The sequence below is a fragment of the Anopheles merus genome, chromosome 2L (genome assembly GCF_017562075.2).
Source record: "Anopheles merus strain MAF chromosome 2L, AmerM5.1, whole genome shotgun sequence".
Lineage (NCBI taxonomy): Eukaryota > Metazoa > Arthropoda > Insecta > Diptera > Culicidae > Anopheles > Anopheles merus.
In genome coordinates, this window is record NC_054083.1 from 53,578,478 (window position 1) to 53,589,474 (window position 10,997).

General features: G+C 52.3%; 1 protein-coding gene across 5 annotated transcripts; it reads left to right on the plus strand.

Moving 5' to 3' along the window:
- Window positions 1–110: 110 nt before the first annotated feature.
- On the plus strand, window positions 111–10,917 carry LOC121594416 (ras-related protein Rab-32). 5 transcript variants are annotated; one of them, XM_041917634.1, is made up of 6 exons: window positions 4,387–6,799; window positions 6,981–7,882; window positions 9,147–9,363; window positions 9,434–9,615; window positions 9,690–9,833; window positions 9,919–10,917. In XM_041917634.1, the coding sequence occupies exons 1-6, from the start codon at window positions 5,881–5,883 to the stop codon at window positions 10,027–10,029; spliced, it is 2,475 nt and encodes an 824-aa protein (XP_041773568.1). In that variant the 5' UTR covers window positions 4,387–5,880; the 3' UTR covers window positions 10,030–10,917. The 5 variants fall into 5 exon arrangements, with proteins under 5 accessions (XP_041773570.1, XP_041773571.1, XP_041773569.1 ...); XM_041917636.1 differs by lacking the exons at window positions 4,387–6,799; window positions 6,981–7,882 and adding an exon at window positions 111–194; XM_041917637.1 differs by lacking the exons at window positions 4,387–6,799; window positions 6,981–7,882 and adding an exon at window positions 864–1,427.
- Window positions 10,918–10,997: the final 80 nt, after the last annotated feature.

Consider the following 10,997-nt stretch of genomic DNA (forward strand, 5'->3'; position numbering starts at 1 on the left):
CCACGAAGAACATCGACAGGCATGGAAGAAAGTTGCAAGTGAAATATCCATTTTAAAATGACACGTTGTGTGCTACGAAGGAGGTGAATTCCTCCTGCAAGACAAGAGCACTTGGTTATCGAAGCTCACTCACTCACTCTTTGGCACCCAGGATGGTATCTTCAGATGGGTTGCATTACGCTCACCCTCCCAAGGTACGTATGAATGTTGAGTTTTCACATATTTTCATTGTTTTTCGTACGTCCTTCGTTGTTTCTAGAGCTACAGAAGCGGTCTCCTTTCGCCCACAAGGCTCACGACTACACTCCAGATTCAAATATGTGTCTGTGTGTGTGTGTGTGTTTGGGGAAAATTTATGAGACCATAGCTATGCTTTCCCTTGAATGTCCCATAGACCTAATTCGTCGATGGCAGTGTCTGCCCACTACTGCACACAGACGCCACGGAAGCATACCTTTTTATGCTGCTGCGTTCGCTCGAAACAGCTTCAGCGCGCCTGGAACATGAAGATAAGATAGCGCGGTGTTGCCGTGCACGGACGACGGGGTGGCAATTAGGGTGATAGGGTTGCCGCGGTCTCTCTGCTACGCCGTCCGACCGTACGTCAGCCGAGGGCAAGTTCTTTATCAGCTACTGTCTGTCACTTTCGCTTTCACTTACGACAAAAGTTCTATCTGTCCGTCCTCTCCATGGCACCCATTTGCCTCCTACTTCCCTCATCCTTTGGTCCCAGCTGGTTGAGGTGTGCGTGTGCGACAGAATGGCGGAACAGACCCTTTTCCTCTAATGTGCGTGCTAGCGTGGCAGAGGGGCAAAGCGGGTCTAACCGTGTAGGATGACTCAAAGCTCGCTGGATCGCTTACCTCTAGAGCGTTTGGAGACTCCATCTTCACCAACACCAGCAGCAGGTCCCGCACTGTAGCCGAAAGCGCGTCTTAATCTCTTATCAATCGCGCTTGGTTCTCGGTCGTGTGTGTGTGTGTGTGTGTTAGCTGTGTGTGTCGGCAAGCGGACTCTAACGTTACGTGTCGCGCTAGTGTTTGTTCGCGATTTGCTACGACCCCACGGTTACGGTTGTGTCGTGTGTCGTGGCTGTCGGGTGTAGTGTGTGGAAACAGTGTGGCCGCAGTCGTTAAACTCGCTCCGATATTGTACACATTCCTGCCCCGACGCAAGACGCACTTGGGACGCCTGGGTGGACAGAATTTTGCACTCACCACGAAATCTCCGCCTGTGCCCCTGTGCTGCACGCGTCACTTTTGGAGGCAGTGGACAAGGTGGTGCCAAGCAAGGTGTTTCGGTGGTAGTATCGTATCGGACACAGCGGTCACAGCGCCGTTATCCTGCGCCTTCCATCAATATTAGAAGCTGTTCGAGCGCGGACGTGTGTGCGTGCGTACTGTAAAGTGCAGTTCGTGTTGACGAGTGTAAGTGGTTGTTTGTGCTGTATCAACAAATTTCTCCAGCTGCTTCTTCTTCTTCGCTCGCTCTCGCCGTATTTATCCATCCAGAGAGTCCGATCCTTCCGTCCGTTCGTTGCTCCTAGAAACGGCGCCTCCTTAGATAAGCAGCTTCCAATGTCAGCACTGTCGTGGGCTGCGTTGCCTGAATTGCGTGTTTTCTGGTGTGAAGCAGCGTGACGGCGTGGTCTGGGTCTAAGAGAGTGTTACCGAGTATATGGGAACGCGGTTACGTTTTCCTCGATCGAGCGCGAATGCGCACGCGGCAGCCGGCGGCCGCTTATCTAGAGAATAAACACAAGCGAACCGCGTCTATTGTTGGTGGATGCAATGGGGGGGGGGGGGGGGGGGGATTGAATCTAGAACAACAGCTCTTCCTCCTTCGGTGGAGAGACTGGAGGTGTGGTGATGACGATGACCCGGGGCAGAAGAAGGCAACGGCTCTAGTGCTGTGCGCAAAGGCTTTTCAAGCGGCGCGAACAAATTGTCTCGGGTTTTCAAAGGGTAGTCAGTTAGTAGCGATGGTTACGACCGTTATCACGGCAGTGGCAGCAGCAAGACGCCATACGAACGGTTCCGAGGATAACTGTGAGGACGACGGTGGTCCGCGACTGTCCGGCCCTTTGCGCAAGTTGCGTCGCCAGTCCTCCCGGCTGCGGAATCTTCTACCATTGCTGGGTGGAACTGGCGGAATTGGTAGTGGCAAACCCGTGGAACAGGTATATTGTGCTTGTCTTTGTTGTTGCGTACGATCGAGAGGGGTCTGTGTGTTGAAAGTGTCTTAGGTTGGTCGTTAAAGGGTCCTCAAGTCGAACAACAAGTTGATGAATGCATTTCGGAATTGAAGTGAGTCATAATTAACTGTTGATGACTCATTCGCATAGTCCATCGGACGCAAGTAAATACAAATCAACGCATTAAACGATTTAAAGCAGTGTATAGGAGTATCGTTGTAAACCCATATAGTAGTGAAAATGGAACAATATCTTTGTTGAATCAACCAGTGTTTGTTCGGATGGGTCGGTCCTGTGCTTGTCCATGCAAACAGCAGCAAGCCCAGCCGCGTGATAAAAAGCAACGAGGGCGTAGTTCCTTGGTGCATTAAGCTCTATAAACGCCACACCACCGCAGCTTGGTGCATGGTGCAGATGCAAACGATTATTATGTTTGCCAAATGCCGCCGACGTGGAAAAAGGAATGACTCACGTGTACGGGTTAAGATGTCCGTCCGTAGTGCCTCCAACGTGTTGTAAGAAAATGTGACTTGAGTGATGTGATGAATATAATCATCGCTCTCTCGGTGGCGGTGGTGGTGGAGGATGACCATGAAGAGTTTTTGATACTTTTCTACTGAAAGTAATCAATAATTGGATTTCATTCACGAAGATTTTGTAATCGTCTGTGTACTGCTGGTGTGCCGTTATCGTTACGAGTTTCCGGTTATGCTCGGCCATGAGACGCGCAATGCCTCTTGAAACAGTCATTAATTGAGCAGCATTCTGCCGAAGCAATCAGACTCCCTAATCTTCTGGAGATGGCCAAAAAAATCGATCGTGAATTTTTAAGTCGTTTTTGTCTGTGTCAGCAACTCATAATCTATCGGTTAGCTTCTTTCTATCGCTAGCGCTGATGAGTTTGAAGTCATTTGAGACCATGAACATCACCCAAGCAGGCTATGAATTGTTCATCTCCCCCTTTTTTTCTTTGGTTTGTATGATGCTTTTTAACCCCGGGAAAGGTTCGAACGGTGATGAGGTCATGGCACCATGATTAGGAGGATGTAAATAGTCTAACGATCGAAAAATGTCTTCCAGCAGCTAGAGTGACAAAAAACGGTAAAATGTTGAAGCCATTGATAAGCGTCCACCGTCAAGCAGTGAAAATGCCCTTCTAATACGGTATTGAACGCCAGCGCCTGAAGTCACTGCCGGGATCGTGTGTACCGTTTTATTTAGCTACAATCGGATTGATGAAATGTCGGGAAATGTCGAGGTTTTATAATACGGGGATTTGGTTACTCCCTGACAAAAATGCTAAAACCCGATGGGGAGGGAGTAATACCATCCACGTACACGATGACACGCATTGAAACGTTAATGAAGGTATCATAAGCTATGGCTACTTCTACCACCGAAGGTGTAGCGCAATCGGGGCGGTGACAGGAACGGGGAAGCTCGATGAGGCATAACGAATAGGAATAGGTTGTACCTCCTCCTCCTCCTCTCCCTGCTGTCGGCGGGCGGGAATTGAGAGGGTTCCTTCCTTAACAGTTCCGCATCGGCGAACGGCCACAACAACCAGCCCCCGTTCTCAGCTAGTAGTCGGCTAGAATTAGAGGAAGGTAATACGAATAAAAACACCTTGCGGCCGTCCGACCAACGGACGAGGTGTGTGTGGGGATGGGATCCTTTCTGAGGCTTCTCTTATTAGCTGGCACAAATGGAATCCTCGAGGTCAAGAAACGTCTTACAACTTCATAGGCGAAAACCCGCCAACGCCCGTCGGCACCGTATACAGGGTGCCTGTGAGTATGTGTGTGTGTGCGGTTGGAGCAATTTTCTAAACATTACCGCATACGTATGTGGGTATCTCTGTTTCTCAGCTAGCCAAAGTAACCCATGCAATGCGATGGAAACGAATGTCGAATTTCAACATCAGCACAGGGTGACTGGTTTTCCTTCTCTTTTTCGTTGTTGTTGCAGTTTGTTGGAGAGACAGAGAGCGAGTTTGTTTAAGTTTGTGGTAAAGAAACCTGCTTCAATTGACTTTAGATATAATTACAACGACAATATTGAGTTACGGGCACATTTTTGTTTATAATGCGTCGTTGGTGCGCACTGATGTGTCGGGAGTCGGAGTTCCCTGCTTGGGCTCGAGCCCTTTTGGGGTGGGGTGGGGGGGCCAAAAGGGAGTTTGCATCAAACCTCAAACCTTGAGGTAGAGCCAAACGGGTTTGATTAATAGAGTGTTAACATGAGAGAGGTTTTGCGAACTACTTTCACATCGTGCGTATGTGAACAATCACAAGATCGTGTGCGTTTCTGCTCGTGTGATGGGATAGCAATCATTGCAATCATTATCATGTTGAGACAATTCTAGAAGCGCCATGAATCCATCAATCGGTGAAGCATGTCGATGACAGCATTTGGCCTCGATCGGCCTCGGTTAAGTCTTCACTTTCGTCCGTGTCCTGTGTGTCACCAACTGATAGCGAACACAACAGCGGCTTCTTCGTCAGCGAGTTGGAATGTTCCACCGATCGAGAAGATCAGATTTGTTTTCCTCCGTTTTCGTGCTTTTTTGTTGTTGCTGCAATGTGTATGTCACCAACAAGATAGAGAGGTCCTTTTTTACCGTGCAGGGACCGAGGCCCGAGGCAACATTCCAAAGATCGAGGCCACAGATAAGGCTTGCGCAATCGCGTCTGAGGGCACTGCCTGCCTGCCTGCCTGCTAAAGACCATAATATTTCGCTTGATAATAGCGACGACCACGATGATGATGATGGCAGCGACACATGTCGTAACCTTCCAGAATGGATGAGAATCGCCACACCAAAGATCCCGCAATCGATGGTTTGGTGGATTCGCGGTGCCCGCGGTGGTACTGTACCCGTTGTTGTGTGCTGTAAGCATCGAGCAGTTCGCAGGGATGCGCTCGAGTTAGTCTTGTCGTGGGATCGAGCGGAAGCTGAAGCGCGCGCAATAAGAGTCCCTTCGGAAAGCAGCAGCACCAGCAGCAGCAGTGTGACATCGAGCCAGCAAGTGCAACACTGTGCCACACAGTGCCTACCTCTACCGGGTTGCCTTTTGGAATTCGTTCTCAAAGTCGTCGCTGACGCGCCGTGAAACCTGACACCGCCCCAGAACGCTTGTTGGAAGTGGAGGAACGAGCGTCGTGTACCGGAACGGAACCGAAGGAAAACAACCGTTCTGCTGAAACCTGTTCTGGAACAGCCGGCACGGAACGAAAGCGGGAGGAAAACTACACACACACACACCATCGCCGCCACAGGCCGCCCCCTAGCCCGGATCAGAATCCAACGGTGTCACACATCTTTCGCTTTCATTAGTGCGCTGAAGTGTTTTGTTTTGGTGGTGCGGCACCACACTCTACGGCCGACAGGTGTCGTGGGCGCAATTCGTTCGTTCGCCCGCTCGCTCGCTCGCTGCTAATCGAATTAGGAAATCGCGGGGACGCGTCGGAACATTGCTCGCTCGCGCGCGCGCTTGCTTAGGAGAGAGTCGTGAACGCCCATCGTCGTCGCGCGCTATCGTCGCTTGCTGTCTGCAGGACATTCTCCCGCCGAAAGCAGGGTCGCCGCCGTCATTCGGTTTAGTCGGAGCGGAAGTGAAAGGCGCGGACCGACGAGCTGTTGTGACCGATTGCCGTGTGTCGGGGGATAGCCAGCAGCCAGCAGTATGGAGCAGGCAACGGCAACGCGCCGCCTAACGCGCGGCGAATCCGAGGACAGTCCGGTCGAGTTTGTGGTGGTGGATTCAGACGTGTCCATGTCCGATGCCGGGCTCAGCTCGCCCGAGAAGAAGCCGAAGAAGAAGCGTGGCCTGTCGTTCAAGAAACTGCGCACCAATGCGCAGAAGCTGATCCCGAAGCGCGGTGGCCGCAAGGACTCGTCGGCCAAGTCGTCCGAGACGAGCTCGCTCGGTGGTGACTCCGGGGTGGTGAGCGGCGGTACGGATGATCTGCTTCCGGCAACCCCGTCACCACCGCCACCACCGGCCTCACCGACGGCAACGGAGACGTCGATCGAAACCGTGCTCAAGTCAACGGAGAGCCTGCCGGCAATCAAGGAAGATCCGGTACGGGAGGCGGCAATGTTGGGCGCCCGATCGGACGAGGATATGCTGCTCGAGGGAAAGGACAAGCAGCGGCAGAAGAAGGCGCGCAAGCCGAGCCGGGCGGCTAGCTTCATGAAGAAGCTGGCCGGACGATCCAAAACATCGAAGGTAGCTCCGAACCCGGCAGTCCCCGCTCCCGGCGGTGGTTCCGAGGGAGACGAGATATCGTCCGGGACGCTTGAAACTCCGCTGAGCATCAAACGGCAGACGCCCGAGGGTGCCATGTTTGTGTCGGACACGGAGCTGTATCAGGACGGCGATCGGGACGATGGTACGTCGGTGGATCCGCCGTCGCCCGTGCTGGTGCGACAGCTCGATGCCGAACCGACGACACTGAGAGCCAAACGAACCGAAATGAAAATCACGCTCACACGCAACATGCCGTCGACGAAGCCGGGGACGATTGAAACCTCGCTGGATGATGAGGACGGCAACGCTGAGGTGCTGCGGAGCAGCGGTGGTGGCGACGGCAACAGCAATGGTAAGGCTTCTTCCGGTTTTCGGTTACAGACCCAGCCGACGAAGCCAGACTGACGACGACAGCACGATAGTCGGGTGTCGCACTGGCTTCGGCTACTGGCGACGAACGCCCCATCGACCAAACGATCGACCGCAGGCGCAGCGTATGCTCATGATGTCTTGATAATTCTCTCTCCCCGCAGGTCTAAACGCTGAGAACCGGGAGCTCGCAATCGACTCTAAACCAATTAGCTCCGACAGCGGCACTGCCCCCTCGCCGAGGGCCTCAATCGGGAACGAGCAATCGTCGCAGTTGATCGCAACCACTCGCACGCAGCAGTCGTCGTCCTCCACGTCATCCGTCGATGCGCGCCTTTCGAGTCTGCTGAGTGGCGATTACATCGCGGAGATTAACAAGTTTTCTATCGAGAACATTACCAACGCCGGCGCAGCGAGCAGCACTGTCGTAGCAGGAGGAGGAGGAGGAGCAGGAGCAGAAGCGGTGCCATTGCCGCAGCCACGTGCGTCGTTGTCGATTCGGGAGCGCTTCTTCCAGCAGCAGCAGCCGGTGGTGGTGACGACGGGCGACCTCGACCCAGTCGCCAGCTTTGATTCGCAGGACATTGCCCCACCGTCGTCGGTTGTCGTCGACGAGGAAATAGACGGTTTTATGAGGAAAGCGAGAGGAGCGAGTGCGGCCACAGCGCGATCGAAAGGGGGCAGCAAGAGTCCGGGGGCAGCGACGGTCCAAGACAAGCCACAGGCAGCGGGACCCGCTGGTGGACAGCAGCAGGACTTGTCGCCGTCGTCGTCGTCGGCGTCGGCAAGTAAGGCAGCGTCGACGGTACGTACGCAGGAAGCGGCCAAACCGTACCAGTTGGGCAACAGCCTAAAGAATCCCAACAATTCTGGATTTAAATCGATCGAACAGCAGCAGCAACGCGAACAGCCCCAGCAGCAGCAGCAGCCTGACCAAGGGAAGCAGCAGGAAGATCCGGTGCCAGCGAACACTACCGAGGGAAGCCCGGACAAGCCCGGCCAGGAGGAACAGGGTGACAGCACGGTCCCAACGGAACCGACCATTGTGTTCGATATCGGAACCCAGGTACGCCCGGATAGGACCTCCACTATCGTTAAGCCTGCCAGCGGTCGGTCGGTAGCGGCTACGCTCGCGGTACCTTCGCCAGGGCTCGAGAGCGGCGCCCAGTCGGGGACATTTGCCTCGCTCGGTAGCACTTCGCGCTCGTTGGAGGAGATTATCGGCGTCGGTGGTGGGTCGTACGACGACAGTAGTCAGAACAACACGAGCGAGGGCTCGCTCCGGCGCATTGTGTACGTCGAGCAGCCGACCTTCTACACACCAGAAGAGGAAGAGCTACTGACCGGCAAGCCGCCGCGCTCCTCCTCCTCCTTGCTGTCGAGTGCGGTCGAGTCCGGCGAGTACTCGCTCGAGTCGGAGGACTACCTCGAGAGCAAGATGTCCCCGCACGGCGATCTGCTACTCGAGAAGGGGGCCTCCGACCAACCGGTAAGTGTCGTTGGCCTCGGTCCCTCGATCCTTTGCTAGTGTTGTACCCCCAGCACCACACTCCCGAGCCACCCCAAAAAAACCTTTTCGCAGTTGTTATTGAAGAGAGAGACTACTGTAGGGAGGGATGGGATGGGGGGCATCTCGTGTGACATGGTGACGACGAACTTAGTTTCATAGTGTGTGTGATGAGATCGTTGTGTAGTGAATTGCTTTGAGGATCTTTTGCAACGAAGTAGGCGGCGCACAGGAATTGTTTGACATGTTTGGGGTTGTTACATGGGCTACGTGGTCGTTCGTCGTTGTGTCTGTAGTGTCAGTCGTCGTGTCCACTATTCAGTTCAATTGTGTGAAGTTTTCGGTCGTTTCTATCGAGCTCTAGCAGTTTATTCTGCACTTGAGTGTATTCTTCTCCGTTATTTCCTTGCGCGGTACTCCATTGTGTACATACTGCGCCCGCTGGATGGAACTAAATGCATCCAAAAAATATCTCCAAAATGATAACATAAGTGCAATGTTGCCTTTGCCCTGAGAGTGTGGTGATGCTTGTAAATCTTTGTTATCAGAACCGCGCTATCTGTAGCTAAAGGCAGGCGTAGCCATGACACAGGATTGCAACATTGTTCTAATGCGTTGGGAACTGGTCTGGGTGGGTTCCGTTCACCTGGGGGCCGTTGAACCGTTAAACAAAACCGAACGAACGGAGGGAAGATATGGACATTCAGTGAAGAGAGGTAGTTAGGGGGGAAGATGAGGGAAGAAATACGTAACGATGATGCTGTGCAATGCTATCTGGTTGCGGGCCCGAATACGAACAAACTTTCATTCCTTACCCCGACAGGCAACCATGGCGACTGGACAGGCCGAGAAGCGTGAGCATCTCTACAAAATTCTCGTCATCGGCGAGCTCGGCACTGGCAAGACGTCCTTCATCAAGCGGTACGTGCATCAGTTCTTCAGCCAAAACTATCGCGCCACAATCGGGGTGGACTTTGCGCTCAAAGTGCTGAACTGGGACCAGAACACGATTATCCGTCTGCAGCTATGGGATATTGCTGGTAAGAAGCAGCAGAAGAGGCAGCCTGAAATTACGTGCAGCTAATGCTCTGCTTTTTCGCTTCGCTGTAGGTCAGGAACGATTCGGCAACATGACCCGCGTGTACTACAAGGAAGCAGTGGGAGCATTCATCGTATTCGATGTAACGCGCAGCGCCACATTTGATGCGGTGATCAAGTGGAAGAACGACCTCGACTCAAAAGTGCAGCTACCCGATGGCAAACCCATTCCGTGCATACTCTTAGCCAACAAGGTACGTACGCTGGAGCTTCCCTGTAACTCGGTGAATCATTCTGAATGCCCTCTTTCCTGCTCCCCTCAACATAGAGTGACCAACAAAAGCAGGGAATTGTGACGACACCCGCCAAACTGGACGAGTACGTCAAAGAGCACGGGTTCGCTGGATGGTTCGAAACGTCGGCCAAGGAGAACGTCAACATTGAGGAAGCGGCCAAATCCTTAGTTAATAAGGTTAGTAACAACCACCACCACACCCACCAGCCAGTGTATACCAAACCAACTTACCCCGTGTTTTTGTTTCGAATAACATTTACAGATTTTAATGAATGACAAACTGTTAAACACGGGTGAGGTCATCGATTCGGAACGGTTCGCCCTGGTTGGCGGAAAGTCGGACACGAACCAGAAGAAGTCGTGTTCTTGCTGACCTAACCCTAGACCTCAACTAGCGGCGCGCGCTTCAACCGGCGCATCGGAGACACACTGGACCGTGGTTTTCCTTGTGTTTGGGCGCGCGCTGCTCGTGTGTATTTGTGTATGTGTGTATGTGTGACCATTCCGCTGTGTTACGTCATCACTTACGATTTGCTTACGTTTTGTTTGTTTTTAACTTTTAATTGTTTTTACCATGTTTACAATGACTCTCCCCTTTCTTATCCCCTCGTGTCCCCACCCAATTGTTCCCCCTATTCCCCCAACGGTACCGCGCGTTCGTTGACAACAAACCCCTATTTACTATTACCACTAACTATTATACTACTCTACTTAAAACTGTACGCCTACTCCACACAACTATGGGCACATAATCGCGTTGTTACTAAAACCCTCTGGGGCCAGCAAGCTAAACCAAAAACGAATAATGTCCCGAGTAATGTTTCCCCTTTCGCGCGACCATTCGACAACTTTTGCTACACACCACGCACTGTCAGATGTTTTCGGTTGCTGCAACACTAAAAACAGAGGAAAGTACACACTAACGCAGCTGGAGAAAAACAAAAAAAAAAGCGGATCGACAAAGCCGAGCCACCTACCTACACGGCACCCGATAAAGGGTGAACTGGATGCGCACCCCAAAACCATCCACAGTGGAGAAATCTACACACAGAGCCTCTTTCAATCCGTCGCAGCTTTTTTTCTGGTGGATGATCGATCGATTGTTATTGTTGTTGGTAATGATGAAGATCTTGTTGGCGTGTTAGAGAGAAGAGCGATGCTGTAGTGGCCATTTTTTCGTCGGAGATAAAGTTTATTCATGTAATGAAGAAAAGAAAGCCTAAATTTTGTGCTGGAAACAATTCCAGTTCCAGTGCTGTTATTTTAGCGTGATTGTATCGATTCAGAGAAAGAATATCACGAATATTTACCGCTTTTATATATCGCTTTAGAGAGGACTGC